Below are 22,850 nucleotides of genomic sequence, written 5' to 3' on the forward strand. Positions count from 1 at the left end.
TGTTTTTTGTTGCTTTCTTTGCAATAATTTGCAAGATAAATTTGTGTATGAATGAATGATCAAAGTGCTCCAATTTGTGGCTGTTCTGAATGGCTCTAGGCCTACCCTTGGTTTTTTACATATTTGCATATCATGCTTGCTCTTTATCCTTCATTTATGCATGCTTAAACATGTGCACGCCAACTGTTTGACGAAATGTCACAATGGCCAGCTCATATGTTATTTTGAAACCTGAATGAATGATAATTTTTACACATGCTCAGCCATTATTTAGGTGTATGATCAACTTAGGTTGTTGAATTAAATGCCAAAAATGTGAGCCAACCTTGCAATTCAATATTTCCTTTTATGCAGTACATTAGTTAGTTAAATGCTTAAAATTATTTGGGTTGAAATGGCCTAATTTCTTTGGACTAACTTGTTGCACTAGGATGGATACATTGCACATGAATTGCTATTGAATATCAAAATTCTTTCTTTCATAATACTACACGCTGAGTTATTTTTATTAATTGTATGGTAAGACATACAATTAATAAAAACCACACAAAATTGACTTCTTGGTTGTTATACTTGGGAAAACAAAAATGATGTGGCTATGTGTTTCATGAAAAATAATTTTTTCTACTAAATGTTAGTTAGATATGTCTTTATTGCAGATGGCTCCAAAGAAACTCACCTTTAAGAGATTCAGGAAGATCGCTGCAAGAGAAGGATCTAGCACAACTCCACCTATAGAAATTGAGTTTGATGGACATCGCTTTCATAGTGAGGAGCATCAGCGCCGCTTTGAAGTGATCAAAGATTGGTCTTTCCTCAAGGAAAGAAGGATCCAATTAGCTGAAGGTGAATATGTTGAATTCCAAGTTGAGATTGCTAGGAGGCACTAGACACAGCTTGCAGAGCCCATGCCAAAATATGACCCTGAAATTGTCATGGAATTTTATGCAAATGCTTGCCCTACTGAGGGGGTGTTATGGATAAGTGCTCCAAAGTGCGAGGCCAATGGATTCCTTATGACGCAGATGCCATCAACCAATTTTTAGGGAATCCATTGATCTTAGAGAAGGTGCAACAATGTGAATATATTGCAAGGAGGAGTCAGACAATAGGTTTCGATGAAGAGGTTGTAGGTTAGTTGCTTTGCTTCCCAGGGTGTGATTTTGTATGGAGCACGGTAAGGAATCAGTTGTGAATCATGCGCACCAGCATGACGACTCTAACTCAAATCTGGATGACCTTCCTTCTCAGTAATATCCTCTCGAGTGACCACAACTCTGATCTTACCCTACCTAAATGTTAGCTGGTCTACAACATTAAGGAGCAGGTCAGTGTTCATGTGGCCCAACTCATTTCAGATGCTATCCATCGGTTTGTCGGTATTGAGCCTCCCAGGCACTCAGAGGACCTAGAAAAGTCCAACAGGGCACTGAGATTTCTTGCCTTAATTACAGGTCTCTGCCAGTTCTATGGAGTACCGATCACACCAAAAAAACACATCTGGCCTCCGATTAACAGATCATTTATTGAAAAATATTGCATGCCAAGGCAGGTACAACAACCAGAGCAAGATCAACAACATCAGCCGGCAACAGATGAACCACCACCACCTCCATATCAGTCACTATCCTTGGAGTCCATCTCAGCCCACTTGTAGAGGATGAAGCTCTAGATGCACACATACATGCGTCATTTGGCTGACCAGCAGGCGGTAAATCTTAGGGGACAAATGCAGTTGAATGATAGCTTCTACCATTATACGCTGCACCAGCATCACCAGAACCCTAGCCCTTACCCTTGGCCTACTCCCAAGCAGTTCAGAGCCACTGTTGCATGACCTTGAGACATACCTATTTTTCAGGAGGAGACAGGACCTGCAGGTGCTCATGGAGCTGCCCAAGGAGATGGAGGAAGAGCTGAGGATGATGAAGACATGGTAGATCTAGTTGATTATTTCATTAGAGGAGACTGAGCTCCTCAGCCATGTCTTTTAAAAGTTAAGAACTTGTCTTTATGTTTATTTATCGCTTTGTATTAAATTTCAATACTTTATAACCCTTTTTTGAATTTTTTGAAAAAAAAACTTACGCGGGTGTTTTTTGATTAATTTACACGTGTTTTAATATTCTGATAGTGTAGTTATAGATTATAACTCTTTTTGGGACAAACAAAAATTTTCTTGAACATAACATGCTTTTGAAAGAATCAACAACCAGTACTTTTTGAAACTATTTGTGGATCAGAACACAACAAAAGGTTTTTTGGGAAAAACATTGAGAATGGAAACAATGAAGGACTCTCCCAAAATACCAAATGAACTCAGATATTTTTGCATGGACTTGATAACAGAACAACTTTCGAAACACTGATTTGATCTGAATATGGAAATAGGCCCTAAGCTTTAGTGACTGTGTGCAATCACAAATTTTACATTGAGTGTCCTCATTGATATGTGTCTATAGTTGGTTTGGCATGAATTTCTAATTGTCATAACATATTATTTATGGATATGATCTAGGCATTCTTTCTTTCTTCACATTTTTAAGCCACGGGCCAAATAGCTATCCCAACGTATATTATTTTTATCATTTTGCGAGCCTTTTGAGCCAAACACTTGATATTTTATTGGAACACTAACCTAGGACAAAAATTTCCTACCTTACCTTCGGTTAGGAGAGCAAGGGTGTTTTTGATGGCGATTTCTATCATTTGGTGGCTAATGTGATGGGAATACACTATTTTTATGGGTATTAAAGGAAATTAAATATTTATCAGAAAAGAAAAGAACAAAAAAATAGAAAAGAACAAAAAGAGATATGAAAAAGAGAAAGGAAAAACAAGTTCTTTGTCGATAACCAAATGACTGAATCATGTATAGAGTTGTTGTAAATATCTGAGTAGAAAGAAGTGATGACTTGGTTGAAACGAAAAAGGATAGGAAGTAATCACTCGTTTAAGTTACTAGCTAGGTTTTATGTATGCTCTCCTATTCTCAAGGTATGTTGAATATCCAGAAAAAACCAAGATTTCCTTCAAAACCAGGTCCAACCTTAAAAAGACCTATTGATCCATGATGATTATGCACATTATCTTTGATTTGATGGGAAATGACTTGCAAAATTGATTTGTGACATATCTGTGATTGGAATTGAGATGAAACACTTGTCTGTGTGAGATTTATACACCTTTAAGAGGTTTTCCTTGGTTTGAATGAATCTGATGTTTCCTCTGATGTTCTTTAGAAACAAATGTGAAATTATCTTAATCTCATTTTTGGTTCTGAGAATTCTATCTTCATTTTTCATTGTTGCATTTTTTAAAAATATTGTTCTGATTAGTTTGGGGATTGATTCTGTAGAAGCAAAGCTTCATGGTGAATCAAAGGTGATTCAAATGTGTTTTGATGATAACAATGATGATAACAAAAGATGATGACATAGGTGATGACAAAAAGCTCAAAGATCAATCAAAGAACAACTTAAGTGAATCAAAGATTAATCAAAGACTCAAGATCTCAAGAATCAAGATCAAGATTCAAGAATCAAGAGAAGACTTAATCAAGATAAGTATGAAAATTTTTTCTCAAAAATTGAGTAGCACATGATTTTTCTCAAAACATGTTTACCAAAGAGTTTTTACTCTCTGGTAATCGATTACCAGATTGTTGCAATCGATTAACAGTAGCAAAATTGTTTTGAAAAAGTTTTCAAATTGAATTTACAACGTTCCAATTAATTTCAAAAAGTTGTAATCGATTACAATGTTTTGGTAATGGATTACCAGTGCCTTTGAACGTTGAAATTCAAATTCAAATATGAAGAGTCACATCCTTTCACATAAAAGCTTTGTGTAATTGATTACATTGATTTGGTAATCGATTACCAGTGTTTGTTTCTGAATAAATCAAAAGATGTAACTCTTCAAATGGTTTTTGACTTTTTCAAATTGGTTTTAAGTTTTTCTAAAAGTTATAACTCTTCCAAATGGTTGTCTTGACCAGACATGAAGAGTCTATAAAAGCAAGGCTTTGTTTTGCATTTCAAAAATCTAAAATACTTTTCCAATCAATCTCTTACAATCCTTTACAAGCCTTGAATCTCTTTGAACTTTTTCTTCTTCTTTGTGCCAAAAGCTTTTCAAAGTTTTCTGGTTTTCTAAACCTTGAAAACTTGTGCTGTTCATTCTTTTCATCTCTTCTCCCTTTGCCAAAAAGAATTTGCCAAGGACTAACCGCCTGAATTCTTTTTGTGTCTCTCTTCTCCCTTTTCCAAAAGAACGAAGAACTAACCGCCTGAATTCTTTTGTGTCTCCCTTCTCCCTTGTCAAAGAATTCAAAACGACACAGTCTGAGAATTCTTTTGATTCTTCCCTTTCCCTTATACAAAAGTGTTCAAAGGACTAATCGCTTGAGAATTCTTTTGTATCCCCATTCACAAAGTATCAAAGGTTTAACCGCCTGAGATCTTTGTCTTAACACATTGGAGGGTACATCCTTTGTGGTACAAGTAGAGGGTACATCTACTTGGGTTTGACTGAGAACAAGAGAGGGTACATCTCTTGTGGATCAGTTCTAGTGGAGGGTACATTCACTAGGGTTTCAAAGAGAACAAGGGAGGGTACATCCCTTATGGATCTTTGCTTGTAAAAGGATTTTTACAAGGTTGAAAGAAACCTCAAGGACCGCAGGTCGCTTGGGGACTGGATGTAGGCACGGGTTGTTGCCGAACCAGTATAAAAACTCTTGTGTGTTTGTTTCCTTCTTCCCTACTTTTTTACTTTCCGCTGTGCATTTAATTTTCACTTTTACTTTCTGTTAAGTTTCTCTTCTACTCCTCATTCTCTTAACAATTTAGTAAAAGCCTTAGAAGAGTAATTTTTAATTAGTAAAGGTTTAGGAATAATTAATTCAACCCCCATTCTTAATTATTCTGAGGCCACTCGATCCAACGGATTCTTTACCAAGCATGTTCATATCTTTTGAAGCATATTTATTTTATAGTTATACTATTGTTATTTGTAGTTTTTCTATACTTTGCTTGAGGACAAGCAAGATTCTAGGTTGGGAGGAGTACCTCTTCCCAGGTGTTGAAATTAGACTTCATGTCTTTTGTTTTTACACTTTTCAAGACTTCAATGTCTTCTATTTTTACGCTTTACAAGACTTCAATGTCTTCTATTTTTATGCTTTACAAGACTTCAATGTCTTATGTTTTTACGCTTTACAAGACTTCAATGTTTTCTATTTTTATGCTTTACAAGACTTTAATGGCTTTTGTTTTTATGCTTTACAAGACTTCATGTCTTCTGTTTTTTATGCTTTACAAGACTTCAATGTCAATGTCCTCTACTTTTATGCCTTATGAGCCTTCAATGTCCTCCACTTTACATTTTTTATAGGACTTCAAGGTCTTCTGTTTTGTCTTATAAGACTTCAATGTCTTTCTGTTTTATCAGCTTCACTATTTTGTTTTCTCCATCGTGTGGCATTGAATAACAAGATCGCTCGAATGAAATTAATGTCATTATCTTTACTTATCTTTTATTTTCAATAAAAGATGCGCAAAGAGGGGAAACTGTCAGACCCTAATTTCATCCGGGTATAATGCTTTTATCATTGCCAATCGAATTACGGTGTTTGACACTGGTTACAACCCAAGACCAAGGGGTCGCTCAGGGTTTTGATGGTTGTTTGTTAGATCCAGAAATAAAGCCACAAGGAAGGGGAAAATGGTTTTTTCATGAAGATTTCTAACCCTAAATTTGCCCAGGCTTGCATCTAGCTCGCCTAATAAGAGAAAACTTTAGTCCTAAGCAAGCCACTCGCCTGGGCGAGCTCCAGCTCATCTGGGCGAGCTGATACCTTCAGCCCTAAGCAAGCAGCTCGCTTGAGCGAGTCTCCCCTGCACTAAATGGCTTTTTCTATAAATAGCCATGTAGGGGAAGAGGAAAAGAGTTTTAGAACTTAAGAAACAGAGGAAAACACAAAAGAAGAAAAGTGAGGCTGAGGTTCTGCAGAATTGTGACTGTGGATCACTTCCTTCTCCACTTCTCTTGTTAGTCTTGTGCCCTGCGCAACAATCAGTTAGTTTTTTTTCTCTTAAGGATTGGATGTAATCTCTGTACCCTTATAGGTCCCTTTTGATATTATGTATGTATTAATCTTTTTTACTCATTATTGGTAATTTCATTATACTCGTAATGCTTGATTATAGTTGATCACTAATGTCATGAAAATGGATTTTTTTAAGTGAGATCGGAAGGTAATCTTAGAATTTGAACCGAACGATTTTACTCTTTACGTTACGTTACTAGGAATAGAGCAATAACGATTTGATTACAAAAAACACAAGAATAAAATTGTAATGCTAGGGTATTTACTGCATATGCGAGGGATCAATATTCAGTAAGTATTCTTAGGTTTCAAGTGTGAGGAATTGACTTAGGATAACTATGTGTGTATCAATAATGTTAGGAAATGATTTCTATATGGTATGAACGATGAAATCCAATCTCATATATCTTGAATTAATTTAAAGTCGTTTCCATAATTTACGTATTTTCGACACACTAAATTTCGTTATTTTTGTATTTTTTTTTCGTTATTTCTGTATTTTCATTGTTCCCGTGATTCCGTTATGTTTACTTCCTTTTACTTTAAGTTGCCATGCTAAGTCTCGGACTTGCCTAGTAATCCTCCTAGAGCACTTTGTTGTTGTGGCGCCCGACGCTGGGTCTTGGACTCGCCTCGTGCGCTCAGAGATATTCATCATATTCGTAATAGATGGATACAAAGGATATCCGACTAATGAACAAAACCAAATGAAAAAGAAATCAATTCACAATCAAACTTATTTTTGTCAAATATCACTTGAAATAATTTTAAGGTCCAACGCCTAATATAAAAATTTAAAACTAATTAAATAGTGGATTTCATTGTTAATTCTACCATATTCACATTTACTGCAAACCAATTAAGGGGATTTAAGTTAATTTTTTTAAAATTAAAAGGAATCTCCTTCTGAGTGTAAGTTTTTAGAATTTTGGGTAAGTTACTCTTAATAACCTATGACACAACCTGCCATGCATGGGGTATAACCTGCCATGCATGGGGTATATATATATATATATATTATTTATATGGCATTATTATAACGTTGTTTGTCAAAAGCTTGTTAATAGGATAATTGAATTTTAGAGGATGTTAAAAAAAGGGGGAAAACCCACTTGTTAAAGGAAAAAAAAAAAAGTCTTGCATAAAAGAGAAAATAAATATTTTTTTCTTCCTATAAAAGTATTTTTATGCTGACTTTTTTGTAATCGAATGTTTCTTAAATGATCTTTAAAAGATTGAAGGAATTAATTTTCATAAATATTTCCCAAAGTTGGATCAATAATTTCAAATAAATTTCATTTAAGAGGTTGTACTCTTTGTAAAATAAATTGGATCGTAACTTCAGTTTTTATGCTTGCACCCGAATTGAATCCTATAAATTTAAATAACTGAGCAGATGAGCTATCTATTTCTTAACACTTTCTGCAAAGAAAATTGAAGAGAAATAACAAATAGTCTTGACAGGCCGGATTCTTTTATTCATTTTTTGAGATTAAAAGGCCGGATTGTTTTGTAAATTTAGATGGCAAATGCATTCCATTTTTTCTATAAAAGTTTAGAAAATGAATTATTTCTTGTGTAAACTAATTACTATTCCAACACTATATTTATTTCTTTTTAAACATCACTTTTGAAAAAAAATATTTTTATTTATTTATTATTTTAATATTTCAAAATAATAATAATAATAATAATTTTTATTAACAAAAAGTCGTGAAAAAGTATATAAAAATTAAGGACATATTATAAAATTTGACAAAATACTAACATGCTAATTATATTTCTGAATTTATGGAAAGAGACCTTAAAGAAGAGATTGAAAAACAGAACTAATATTTGTTATAAAAGTCTAACAATCAACTGAAATACATCATCTTTTAAATTAACATAGTAACAATTTGTTAATATTTTCTTATTAGTTAGTATTTAGAATTTAATTTCTATGTATAGTATCAACCAATAAAAAATTATGATAAGTATGATTTTTAAGATAATTATAAAAATTAATAAATTTATCATAATAGTAAATTTGTGATTGAGTAAAAGTTTTAAGTATACATATTATTTACTCAATTATTTAATAATTTTAATCAAACAAATTTAACAGAATAATTGTTATGGTTGTTGATATAAAAAAAAATACGGTGTTAACCAATAAGAAAAAATAGTTCTATAACTTTTAAGATATTATCATAAAAATTAATAAACTTATTTTATATTAATAAATCTATGATATATTATCTTGTTAGTATATACATTATTTATTTTATTTTTATTACTAAAAGGAAAATAAAAATTTGTTTTGAATTCTTCAACCTATTAAATTTTACTTTTTTATTCGATACTTTTATTTTTAAATTTTTAACTTGTGTAAATTCTAATAAATGCAACAAATGTTTATTTAGTTGATAATAAACAAACTCATATATTACAAGAACATGATTTTAATTCTCATTGTCAATGTAAGAAACCTTGTTAATAGAGTTGAACAAACCGGTTTGGACACACAGGTTATTTTAATCCGTGAGTTGAACAAACTCATATACATGTCTTGTCTTTTAGAGTCAGTTGAAATTGCGGGTATTTTAATCCGACCTGTTTAACCCACGAGTTACGCGGACAGGGTGGGCTAAAAAGAACGAGCCCATTTAAAATGCAAGCTTTATGATTTGCGGGTTTCATGGGCAAACATACCCGTATGCCTAACTCTACTTATTGGTGGTTAGTGAGTGAAATTATCTTAAGTATTTATTTAACTTCGATACCTACGCAACTCACCTAAGCTTCTGTTAACAAAAAAAATTTCTAGATACGTAAAACCAATTGCCACATTATGATTCACTAGTGCAAAAAGAAAACATTATCTGGCTGGATTTGAAAGTTACCTTTGTATATGATATGGTGTAACTTATTTCAAAAGATGTATTTGTTGTTAAAAGTTAAAAAATATTATGATAGTAATTTATAATAATTGATGGTAAAAATATTTAAAACAAAAGATAATACAAAATAGGTAATTGTTTTTGTTATTAATTATAGATTATATAATCAACACTTAAATAGCGTTAGGGTGAAGGAAGGGTAGTGATGTAGTGGATAATTAGCCGTGTCTTGGTAGTAAGTACTGTAGTATTTTCGGGGGAAATTGTAAAAGTAAAAACCGTAGATTAATGGTATTTTATTCAACAATTATTAATTTATTATTTAATCTTGAAGAAAAACCGTATAGTCTGACCCTGTCTCTGTGTCTCTGTCTGTGTGACCCATTCACTCTCTCACTCGCCATTTCCAGTAAGAGAGAGTGACTTCACTTTCAATCCCATTTCAAAACCGCTCCTTCTCCTAATTATAAATCTTCTCTCTTTCTCTTTTTCTCTCTCTTCTTCGTCTTCTGTTTTTTTTTTCTTTCTAAAATGTAAAGAAAACAGTTTTCAATCAGCAAAATCTACAGTTTCAATCTTTCGGATCTTGTTGGTGTTGTGTGGATCCTTGGATCGTGATCCTCTACTCAATCCTCATTCTGGTCGGTTCTCTTTCTGGGGTTTTAGATCTCTTTGTTCTGTGCACTTCAAGTCGCTGCTTGCGTCAGTGGTGTTTCAGTGTCCTCCTTTTCATGGCATTTTGACTACCCTTTTGCCAGGTAACACTACATGTTGTGGAATTTTGACTTGGTGACTGAAATGATGTAAAAATCAATTTTTTGTATCTGGGGTTGTGTTATTGTCTTCTTGTTTATTCTGAAATTTTAAGTGAGATTGGTTTGGTTATTTGTTTTTGAATTGTTTGTTTGTTGCTTGTCATTGGATTGTTTTGTGGCATGAATTTGGTGTGAGATCAGTGTTGGATTGGGAGATTGGGAGGGGAGTGGGGGATTGGGAATCTGAGCATTGTTCTTAATCATGATGATTTGGCTAAATCCCTAGTTGAAGTTTTAGTCTTTCATTAAATCTTGATGAGAATAGTTTTGCATTAACAAGAACTTTTATACTTGTTGCTATGCTAACTGCTTGGCAAGTGCAGCAACTTTGAATTAGGGCTCTAACTCTCAATTATGTGAATCTTGAATGTATTGTCTTTCCCCCTTTTCTTGTGTCTTGTTGAAAATAAATATCCCACCCCGATTTTTTTTTTTTCATGCACTAGAAACCAGGAGGAGATTGGATTGTGAAACAAAATTGCTCTACATTATGGTTATTGATTACTGATTAGTCTCCATGACTTTGAAAATGGGCTGATTAAGTCTTTAATCATATTTTACTTGAATTTTCTAACCCCATGAAAGAGGAAAAGTTTTACTGAAACTTTTGAATTATGATGATTGTGTTGTGTTGCTTACTCTAATTTGAACGGTAAATAACTTATGAAACAACCCGGCAGGTCTTCTACATTGTCATTTCACTCCTATTTTCTTCTTCAAGTGGGTAAGTTGCCATTACAACCTAAGGCTGCCTGATGAACTGTGTTTTGAAATATTATAATCTCTATTTGTTTATGGACAATGAAAAAGAAAAAAAAAATGTTTGAGAATTTGCCTATATATGTTTCAAAGCTGGCCTGGCTATAAGGGAAGCATTGCAGCATGTTAAATTTTTATATTAACACCTAATGAATGGTTAAAGTTGTTCATGTTGAGGATATATATTTGTCTCATGTGGTTTCATTGTGTATTAGCATCTCTAAGCCACACTTCTTTGTTTCTATGTAACTTGTAGGCTAGTGTGAGTGATGGATCCAATTAACATTTTACCTGCTGATGGGGTTGAAGTGGTTCACCAAAATGGTGTTCATGATGAACCTTCAAATTCTGGAGAGGATGGTGGCGTTTCATATGATTTAGACCCCAGTGTTCCTGAAACTGCAGCAACTGTAGCTCCAAATGGGAACTTTGATAATTTTCATCAGTCAGATAGTGCTGCATCTGATAACTCATTAGTGGCCGAAATCAAAGAATCAAATGTCAACATTGATGGCACTAATATGACCATTCCTAAGGTTAGACGATTTTGTTTTCCTTGAGTAGCTTTCATAAGTCGTTTATTTTATATCTGGATATCATATATTTACTCAATTCTAGGAAGAGGAAGTGAAAATATCAGATCAAACAAAGCAATCAAGAGCACCAAAGGGTCTTGTCAAGAACAAGAACGCAAAGGCTCCAAGTTCCAGTGGTGTTCATGCAAGTTTGGTGAATAAGAGCCAAATTGGAAAAGATAAAGAAGCATCTTCATCTGTTTCAAATGGTTCTTCAGCTTTAGACTCCCTCCCAAGACAGTCTATTAAAGGCAGCAGATCTTTCAATGACCGGCAGACGCAATTGTCCAAGCCTAAGGTAAACTCTGTTATTACCTTTGCTTGCTTTCCTAATTTATTACTTAGGAACTTACATAAATGTGCTTCTTTTCTTCTTTTATCTTTTATCTTTTTTTGGTAATCAAGTTTATTGTTTGGTTGGCATTCCCTGATAGATCTTCACTTTGTTTTTTTAGCACCCTTCAAAGTCTGATGCAGCATCTTCTGAAGTATCAGTGTATGTAATGCTTGTATATCTTGTCTATGTTTCATCACTAGAAAGATAGATTATTGTTATTATTTAACTGTTGGACTGTGATGTTTTGGATACAGGGAGAAGACAAAACCAAAATCATTGAGAAAAGGACCCATTGATAAAGTTCAAGGAGAAGGAGAATCTTCCTTGTATCCTTTTTTGGGTTTTTGTATTTCACGTAGTGAGTGATGAGTGAAAATCTGGAACTACTGGGTCTCTATTGTTTAAATTTATTATTAAGTGTGGTGCTGTGTATATTGTGTTTTAACCTTTATCCACCTAGAAGTACCAACACAGACGATTCCAAACCTCAAAGGGTGGGGACACTTCCAAATTATGGATTCAGTTTTAAGTGTGGTGAAAGAGCTGAGAGGAGAAAAGAGGTGAATAATTAGTGCACACTTATTTCCTTGTACTTTGTCATTGTCCAGGTTTCTTTTGAATAATCTTGTACTTAAAAAAATTACAATTGGTATTTTGGTGAGCAGTTCTACAATAAGCTTGAGGAGAGAATTCAGGCAAAGGAGGTGGAGAAGAGTAACTTGCAAGCAAAAACCAAGGTGAGAGTACTTGATATCTGGGCTAAAACGTGATTTGAGAATTTATCTTCTAATCATGTCAATCATTCACCCCTTTTATAGGAGACCCAAGAAGCCGAGATTAAGATGCTTAGGAAGAGTCTGAATTTTAAAGCAACTCCAATGCCAAGTTTTTACCAGGAGCCTGCTCCTGCTAAGGCGGAGCTAAAGAAGGTCCTCTTTCTCTCTCTCTCTCTATATATATATATGTGTGTGTGTGTGTGTGTGTGTGTGTGTGTGTGTGTGTGCGTGTGTGTGTGTCTTTCTACATGCATGCATGCCTTGCATGTGTACTCTTCAGCTGAACTAATTATTTTCAAATGATTTTTCTTTGCTTTGAAGCCATATGTGGTGTATATGTTTGTATGCATGTGCTGCTATGTAAATACACAAAAACACATGAGAACATACATATTGCATGGGGTTTGAGAGAGACAAAACATACAATAATCTTCTAAAAATAATTGGTAAAGAGCACTGTTTGCAGATGGAAACTTTTCTTCTCATTGTTCCCATTTCTCTGTGTTTTGTTAAGTTTCTTGCTTGTTCTTAAATATCCCGTGATTATGAAATGTTTGATCTTCATTCATTATAGGATTGTGGATTCATTTATTAATTACTGTGTTGGATATAAAAATAGAATAATACTTCCATTTCGATAGTCTAACTTATTATGGAGATTTGGTATATAATGTCAGCTTTGCCAATAATTTTTCTTCTTCTAAGATTGTTGAACTGTTATTCGTAGGGAAATCGTACAATTAATACTGCATAATTGGCAGATCTCAAAGTATTTTGCAAAAGTTGTAGACTATAAATTAGATTATTGCATCATTTTATGCAAATATCTATTTCCATCCATCTCTGCTAGAAATATTTAGATTTGGATGTGATTTGTTGATTTAAACATATGCATAGTTTTTAAGATTACAGGGGTTTGTTATTTTCCAAACTTAGCCCATCAGACTTGTAATTGTTTTATTTGCTTTTAAAATTTTTATTGTTAATTTGTAGTCCTAGATGACTTGTATATCCATAGGTGAATAAGTTGTTTGAGTGTATCTAAACTGATTTCCTGATGTCACTTGGAGAATTTTTTACAACTACCAGCAGATGGTTCAGTGTGGTAGCTCAATTTGTTGACCACAAGTGGTGCACATGTTTTGCATATCTGCTTTGTATCAATGATTATTTGAATATTATTGCGTAATAATACTAAAAGCTTTTGTAATACCTTTTTATCTATATGAAGTGATGCCAAAACCTCAGTTTTCTGTCACGCGTAAGTTGAATTGTTTGTCTTCCTTGCTTTGCTGACTTGAACATATCATTGTGAGCAAGCATAGTTATAATCAATTTTTCAATTTTGTGTTATCTGGACCATTGATCCCTTATACTTGATCTTTTTTTATAAGGCTAAATTATTTTGTATGTCCCTATAGTTTCACCGAGTTTTCAAATAAGTCCCTCCAATTCAAAAGTTCTTAACAGGATCTGTATGCTTCCAAAATCTTTTTATGGGTTACTATAATTTTGAGTCTTGACTACATTTTCAGTTAGGTCCTTACTAATTGCAAAAGTTTATAATTAAGTCCCTATAAATTGTAATACCCATACAGAATGACTGACAGATAACTGTGAATATCCATTAATATAGTCAACCATTAGTCATCTAATGAAGACCTAAATATCAACTAAGGTGATTGTAAGTAAAATGTTCACATAGTTGGTATCAAATTGAGGATTTGATTCTTAGTCCAAAACTAATTTGGCATTGGATGATAAAACAATTTATACTGGGTTTTACTTACTAGCTTGTGTAAAAACATTTAAACATAAATCACTTCGCTTCAAAATCAATTTCATTCAAAATTAATTTTATTAACGCTCACCCATCCACACACAGACACTTTTAGTTACGGGGACTTTTTAATAAATCTAGTATAACTTTCTTGATAATGCAAGTTTGGTCTTGCCATTTAGGAAGTAAAGCATATTTAGCTTATGGGTGTTACTAATGTAGATACCAACTACAAGAGCAAAATCACCCAAGCTTGGTCGTAAGAAGAGTACAGCAAATTCAGAGTCAGATGGCAACAATAGCAGCAGTTCACGACTAGCTCGTTTAAGTTTGGATGAGAAAGTGTCAGAGAGTAATCCCACTAAGGGACCTACTCCTCCTGTCCATCAAAAGAAGCCGCAACGAAGATCTCTTCCTGCTCGACTGGCTTCTGAAGGGAACAGTGTATCAAATTCAAGAACTGCACTGACTTCATCCAAGGCAGCTATCAAAGATGAAAAGTCTTCCTTATCTAGTGCTGCTAAAAAAGATAACAACTTAACCAATGCTACAGGAGAAGCCAAAACCATGACGATTGCAGCAAATGAAGAGAAAAGTACCTTGTCCAGTGAAACAAGTGCTGTTATGCCGCTGAATTTGATTCCTTCAGATAAGCTAAGTGAAGAAGAGTCTCATGTGAATGGTGACATAGCAGTCAAAGAGTATTCTCAGCTCTCCTTGGAACAAGAACCTATCGCGGCGGAGCGTTGAGCAAAACAGCAGGTTACTTTCTGAGAATTTGATTCATCTGGTGAGATATTATAGAAGCATATGACTGAGATTATTTGAGAATGAAGAAGGCTTGCAGATTTGCATTATGGTTTGTGTTGTCAATTGTCATCATGATGTCCAAGCAGCATTGTTTCTTTATGTGTTTACCGACTCTCAATCTTGCCAGTCCAGTCCTCATTCTCTTTCGTGCTTGCAGCAATGTGTACTTAACAATTTGCCTGGTTATTCTAGTTGATGTTAGTCTGGTATATGTGCAGCACTTGTCTGTTTAGTGAACATTTATTTGGAGGAAAATTTTGAGAAAGTTTGCCATCTGTTGATAGTTCAAGGGCTTCTTGTTCAGGCCGTTACCTTAAACAAATTTGACATTGTCTCATGTACAAGCTGTTTGTGTTGTGGACACCCTTCTAGCTGAATCCATATGGATCAAATTCTGCTTTGTCGTACAGCTTTGGTTTGTCATGGATCAAATTCTTCTGTTACTATAAGAATTCAGTTTCTGCTCCCATTGGTAGTACATTTTGGCTATTAACCGTTCCTTATGCACCCTGTGCAATAAGGCCATTAAGTACAATTTTTCTTTCTCTATATCCTTATCTTAAAATTAGGTAATGAATTTTTCTTATAATTTGTCTCCTTCCATATCCCTCCCCAAAATGCACTTTTAATCTCTTTACTCATTTCACTTGGAAGCTCTTTTTTTTTTGTGCATGGGCTATGGCCAATGCACTCTAGGCCTGATAACCATGTTAAAATTTGTCTAAATGAGGCCTCTTTTGGATGTATATTCACTTTAAAAGACAACTTACGTGGGATTTGTACTTTTGATGTTGTCTAATCATAATTGAAATTTCACCTTAGTAATCCGCGTGATAAAAGTTAGCATTAAATACCAATTAAGTTAGTGAAGTGAAATTCTAATTCTAATTAGATAATGGTATTAAAAGCATGGATTGCATCTCAGTTTTGTCCCACAACTTTCAAGCATTTTAATTCTATTAAGTTTCAAATTATCATGTTGTTTAATGAGTTTAGCAACTCTAGTGTTATCAAATTCATCATCATTGGATGAAATGTAAACTTTTTTAATATGGACGAAAAAAAATGTTAACACAATGTTTGTTTTTTTTGCATAAGTTATACTCTGGTATCGTGGTTTAGCTCAAAAGCACTTTACCTATATGTTATGGAATTTGATACTTTATCTGTCATTTACTCCATTTATTCCATTATGATGTTGCTACCTTGATATATTGTTCATTCATTTTTTAATGATAACTAGACATTAAAAAAGTAAATTTACTATTTATTTCTTTATTGTTTAGTTTAAAATTTCTTATTTATTCCAATCCCTTATTTTATTAGAGTCAATATTTTTTCTCCAATATCAACTCAACAATGTTTAGCTAATGAGATTGGTATCTGCAGGCCATGCCGTCGCTATTCCATTATTTGACACTTGACCGACCTATGCGGATAACTTGAATAACTTTTTGAATCTTGTATTTATGTGTGTTGCAAGTTTTGGGTTCCCCCACTTTTTGTTTGTTGCAACTTTTTTGGGGGTCTTCCCCACCATTTTGTTTGTTGCAATCCTTTTCTTTTTAAGTTGTCATTTTTGTTCTTTGACATCAACTTAAGAGCGTTGTGGAGAGGATATTACTTAACGCATTTCATTTTTTATTTAGTGCATCCCAAGTGTATTACTGATTGGGCATCTCAGTTTATCTTATGAATTGTCCAATTTATAATACACTTGGGATGCACCAAAATAAATAATGAGATGCATTAAATAATTACCTTATGAAGAAGTTTAACTCATTTTTAGTGGTACCTACAATATTAATGGGATTCAAAAACTTAGTTTTTTTATGATGTAATCCTTTAAAGCTTAAATTAGGTCTTACAATTATCTCATAATTTCTAAAAATTATTCTGAACATTTTGTTATATAAGTAATAGTTTTTGTGTAAGAACAAATGGTAAAATTGTATAAGAATTTATTCTGAAGTTAATTTCTATTGGAGATGTTTGAAGACTATTAAGTGATGATATAACTAACAGGGAACTATGTCACCTCTCATGTAGTGTTTAACCATTCTATATTGATTGTTTGCTATCAAGGTAGATTAAATGAATGCCAAACATAACTTCACAAGTTTTTTCAATTTAAAATTTGTTATTAAAAATTAGAAAGCAATTTGTATTTAATATTTTACATATTTATAATTGTTATTCTAAAAAAAATTTAAATTAAAAATTGTTTGTAAGATTTTGTTTGGTACTTATTCAATCTTCCATAGTGGTAAAATAATCCATGTAGGATGATCAAATGCCACATGAAAGCAATAACACACTTCACTGTTCAATGGAGTTACTAACAAAAATGACTAACTAATAATTAATATTTATGAATAAAAAAATACTTCACTGCTTTTTTATAAAAGAAAACAGTTCATTACTAAATGCATCATTAGTGAACAATCATGTGCTAACATATGATTAGTTGACAAACAAAATCTCATTTTCTTTATATTCGTATGAATCAAAGACACTTTTCAGGATTATAACAACTCACGCATCTTGCTCAACTAACTAAGCTAGATCTGTCAATCTAAAAACTTGTATAAATTAAGACCAATAACGGCAATGAAATAAAATGTAACAAAAATAAATGTTTGGGTTCAATAACCTATCTATGGTCCTGAATTAGAGTTCAGAGTCGTAATTGACCCCATTTCATTTGTTATTGGCCTTTACCAAGGAGTTAACCCCTTTTCTTATTCTCAAATTGTCCTTTTCACGGAATCATGTTTCCGTTGAATAGAATGCACAATAGAATCACGATGTTGTTGTAATTTTTTTTTTTTTGCACTCCCTTAATGCAATTGAATTGTGATTCCCTTGTTATTTTTTTTTCACAACACAACAGAATCATGATTATGTTAAGGTGGAAAAAATAAAAAAAAATTCTCTATGAAAAAATATTTTTTGGGTTTAGAATAACACAATGATAACATGATCCCGTTGTGTCTTTTGATGAAACACACAACATAATTATGATTTTGCTGTGTTTTTTTTTTTCATTAACACAATAAAATCACGATTTTATTATAGTATTCTAAACCGAAAAAATAGGTAACAAAATTGTGATTCTGTTGTGTAGAAATATACATTGGAAAACCATTACCTACTTTTTTTTAGAAAAAATATAAATAGAATCGTGATTTCGTTGAACAAGAAATAGTGAGAAAAAAGGTACCTTGGAAGAGCAGGGGGAAAAAGAGGGAGAAGGGTTGGGTGTGGGTCACTAAAAGGAAAGAGGGGGGTCAAGAAGGAGAGGAGTTAGGGAAGGGAAGGAGAAGGGTTGGGGGAAGAGAGAAGAGGAAGAGGTGAAGAATTTGAAAAAAGGGTTAAAATGGGGTTTTCATCTAGAGTTAAGGGCCAAAAGCAATTTATGTAGGAACCAATAACAACACCTATTAGAGTTTGGGTCTTTACATGCAAAAATGCAATATTTGCAACTTATTGTAGCCCGTGACTGCTTCTTGAGGGATTTTTACGGAAAGAAAAGTATGTGTAGATGGTGACAAGGTGATGAAGAATATGCTTTAAATAACTAAAGAAAAGATAAGTGCTAACACAATTTTAAACACATTTTTCATTAGTTAAAATTTATTAAAAGACATAAAATTACATAGGTCACATCTTTTAGTTTTTTTGTATTTTTATTAAATTTTTCATTTTAAAAAATAATTAATTTTGCTTCAATGTGTTCACTCAAACCGGTTCACTAGTTCAATCTGGATCACACCAATGTCCTTAGGCTCATGAGATACTCAGGCTCATGAATTTTTTAGGCAAATGCTAACTAGCACTCTTAGGGTACTAATTAAGAAAATGAAAGGGAAAAGGTTTTTGTTAGGAGTTGAAAAAATGTGCTCCCCTATGATTTTAAAATACGCTCCTGCATGATTCTAATAAAACTTGACTCCCTCCGTTTTCTTCTATAAGCAAAAAATGTTCAATTTTTTTTCTTAAATATAAGTAAAATTCAACTACTTTTACCTTATTTAGAGGATCCACATTTCATCTTGGATCAAGTGCAACGTAAATCTTAGATTAAAAAATTAGCAAGTTGTAGCAATAAGTTGGTTGTGTTACATAATTTTAGCCTGTTTACAAAGTTATCGAGAAGTAAAATAATTACGATTAATACGGGAAAATTACAATTTATTAGTAACTTTTTATTTTTATACTTGGGACGTGAAAAATCACACCTGTAGAACTAACACGCTATGCAATACGGGTAAATCATTCTTGAAGTTAGGGTTGGGATAAATTTAGAATTGAATTATAGTAAATGGGTTAAAAACAATCTATAGGGCTGGGATAATTTATTAGTAAAAAAATATTAAAAATTTAATTCATTACTGACCTTTTTTGGTGGAATTATTCAATAAAAAAATCACTTAACATATTCGTTAATTATTTTTATGGATGGATATTTAATTCATTTATTTAAATTAGGCTTAAATCTAATTTTGATTTCTCTATGTTACTCAATCCGTAATTTGATCTCTTTATTTTAAAATTAGATATTTGGTCCTTCTATTTAAAAAAAATATGCAATTTTGATCCTCCTATTTCAAAATACAAATATTTGATCCCATATTTTATAAAATATGCAATTTTGATTCTTATATTTTGGAAAAATCTACAATTTTAGTTTAATCTTTAATTTTTCCTATGTATTATTTCTTTTATTTCTTTATAATTAATTAAATCATTTTTTGATGGTACCTTAAATAAATATGTTAAGTTTAGGGTTCAATTGGACCAAAAGAAAAGAAATAAAATATAGACAAAATTGAGAATTTAACAAAAAATATGTGAATTTTCTAAAATAAAAGGACTAAAATTACAATTTTTTTAAAAATAGAATAACTAAATGTCTCTATTTTGAAATGGAAGGATTACAATCACAATATTTTAAAATAAGAGATCAAATGTTTCAATTTTAAAATAGAATATCCAAAATTGTGAAATGAACAAAATAGGGGGACTAAAATTACATTTAAGCCTTTAAACTATATTAGTATATTTTATTTTTAACACACACACACACACACACACACACACACACACACACACACACACACACACACACACACACACACACACACACACACACACACACACACACACACACACACACACACACACACACACACACCACACACACACACACACACACACACACACACACACACACACACACACACACACACACACACACACACACACACACACACACACACACACACACACACACACACACACACACACACCACACACACACACACACACACACACACACACACACACACACACACACACACATACACACACATATATATATATAAATATAAATAAATTTTGATATTTATATTTTTCTATTGCTTATCTCCAATCAATGAACTATGGCTACTTGACATAATAGATTGTAAAATCAGGTTGAATGATTTATTATTCATCTAATAGAAATAGAAAAGGTGATCCAGTCCAATTAACTTTAAGAGTGTGTTTGGATGGAGGAATTTTAAATTTTGAGGAATTTTAAATTTTAAGAATTTCAAACACTTAAATTGAAATTCTTTTATTTTCAAAATTTTGTGTTTGGATAAAAAAAATTAAAGTTATGAGGGTGAAAAAAAAATGAATGAAAAAAAAAAGAGAAATATGGTTGGTGTGCTAGTTATACGTGTTCATCTACGTTCACACTCAATGATGTTGCACGAGCTCAGATCGTGTTTCTTGAAAAAGAATGTAAGAAGAAAATTTCAATTTCTCATTTATTAGAAGGAAATTGAAATTCCATATTTTTAGTTGTTTAAAATTTTATTTTAAAATTCCAAAATTTTAAATTCTTCACAGAAAAACATCCAAACAATGAATTCTAGATTACAGAAATTCAAATTCTTTAATAAATTACTTTCCTCAGCTAAAATTCTCTATTCAAACATACTCTAAGAGTAAATAACATTTATCTCGATTAACCACATATCATTAAATCATTGTGTATAATAAATATATTAATTTTTATAATAATTATCTTAAAATTATTCTGATGGTATAATAATACTGTATAGCCATTTTTGCTCTACTTTTATTTATACAATAACTAGACAAATTAACTGGATGATATATTAACACATGGATAGTCAATGGAAAAATATGTTGAATAAACACCTTTTAAGTCTGTTACATTACAAACACCATACTTTTAATGAAATATTGTGACAAGTCTGCCATTACATGTAGCAAATTCTCAATTTTTATGTTCATAAGCTCTTACATAAATTGAATTTCATAAGATCTTATGAATGTGGTTGAGAAGGAAATGTTGATTAAAAACGGCTAAGCTGAAGAAACACATTCGTATACATTTTAACCGCCGTTAAAAGGTGAGTTATTTTTAAAAGTTGAAGAAATTACTTGGGATAAATCTCGGAAGCCTGATTTAAGAAGATATTAAAAAAAATACAAGCCAAAAAAAAAAATTAACCAATTTCCTTTGAAGATTATTTTTATTCTTGATGGAAAATTTTGTATCTATTCAAATGAATTCAAACTTTGTAAATCTGATAAAAATAGCAGAAGTGATCTGGTGAGGATAGTCCCCCAACCACCGCCTTTGATAAACTAAGATCCATTGACTCCATTCCTTGCATGGGTAAATCTATGTTCTAGTTGCCAACCAGACTAAAATTCGGAAACTATAACCTTTGCGTAAAGAAAAAAAAAACAAAAAAGAAGAACGTTGAAAAAACACAGCAAATAAACACAGCAATTGCCTAAGCATTTCTAGCTTTTTATGGGATTTGTTTCCTCTTACTATTATTTTATTACATGTTTTATCCTGTAAAAGCATGTTCCTTTGTTGATGATAGAAATTTGAAAATTAGTTTCAAATACTTATGAAAACTTACAAGATAATTTCACATAAAGATTATATTCAACAAATAAAAATATTTTTGAATTTGTGGGATTTGTAAGAATTAATGTCTCATGTGAGAGACATGTGACTTATGTAGGGACTAATAAGTAAATAATTAACGATTAAGGGTTAAATTGTAATTGGACTTAATAGGAGAAGTTTCTAGAACTAATTGCTACTTGATGGAAGTAGTGGTTATAAAAGGGGCTTAATACCCACTAACGTGAAATAAGGTCCCCTTCCTGACCAGAAAGTGTTCTTTTTCACCCATAACCATCACGAACGGAGAGAGGCAGAAAAGAAAGGTCTAAGGAAGTGAAATCTTATTTCTCTCCTCTTTCAAAGAAAATCAAAGTGCATCGGAGAGAAGTTTCTATAGAGAAAGGTACAAGTCTTCCTATGGAGAAAGGTACACATCATTATATTGTTGCTTATTGATTGTTTGTGAGAACCATAGGTTTCAAGATCCTGTTGTTTCCTATCATTGATAGTGTAGGAAACCCCTTAAGAATTTTTACATGTGGTATCAGAGCATGTGTTATGAAATTTATGATTCTCCAAGAACGATTTAATTTCTCTCAATTATACATGAACCCTAATTATAAAATTTAGGGATAATTTAATTTCTTTCAATTATGTATGAACCCTAATTATGAAATTTAGGGATAATTCAATTTCTCTCAATTATGCATAAATCCTAATTATGAAATTTAGGAATTTTATTTTCCGCAGCATGTATTGTTTTATTGGCAATATTTTTATTATTGTTGAATACCAATTTTTGGAGAAAGATTATTTGAAAACTTATGATTATGGGAGAGAAAGCCGCACGACATGTATATATTAAATTTGAAGAAAGTTTTTACTTCTAATGGTGAAAGAAAGGAAGCGTGTCTAAACGTAAAGATTCAATTTCAATCTTGAAAAGCTGCGCAGGTACGTTTGTTGTAGGAAGAATATGAAATTTTGGAAATTGCTATTTGCAACCTTATGTTTGGTATTTCCAATCCCACTTGATCTTTTTTTTTCCAAAAAATTATTGT

At 32.3% G+C, this 22,850-nt stretch overlaps 1 protein-coding gene across 3 annotated transcripts; it reads left to right on the plus strand.

Annotated features, from left to right (window-relative positions):
- The first annotated feature begins 9,350 nt into the window (after positions 1-9,350).
- LOC114384757 (protein WVD2-like 5) lies at positions 9,351-15,395 on the plus strand. Of its 3 annotated transcripts, XM_028344533.1 has the most exons (10): positions 9,351-9,752; positions 10,490-10,533; positions 10,825-11,104; positions 11,187-11,441; positions 11,599-11,639; positions 11,735-11,806; positions 11,941-12,040; positions 12,146-12,217; positions 12,299-12,409; positions 14,259-15,395. In XM_028344533.1, the coding sequence occupies exons 3-10, from the start codon at positions 10,838-10,840 to the stop codon at positions 14,784-14,786; spliced, it is 1,446 nt and encodes a 481-aa protein (XP_028200334.1). In that variant the 5' UTR covers positions 9,351-9,752; positions 10,490-10,533; positions 10,825-10,837; the 3' UTR covers positions 14,787-15,395. The 3 variants fall into 3 exon arrangements, with proteins under 3 accessions (XP_028200334.1, XP_028200335.1, XP_028200333.1); XM_028344534.1 differs by lacking the exon at positions 10,490-10,533 and having other exon boundaries at positions 11,944-12,040; XM_028344532.1 differs by lacking the exon at positions 10,490-10,533 and having other exon boundaries at positions 9,352-9,752.
- Positions 15,396-22,850: the final 7,455 nt, after the last annotated feature.

This window comes from Glycine soja, chromosome 14 (assembly GCF_004193775.1).
Source record: "Glycine soja cultivar W05 chromosome 14, ASM419377v2, whole genome shotgun sequence".
Taxonomy (NCBI): domain Eukaryota; kingdom Viridiplantae; phylum Streptophyta; class Magnoliopsida; order Fabales; family Fabaceae; genus Glycine; species Glycine soja.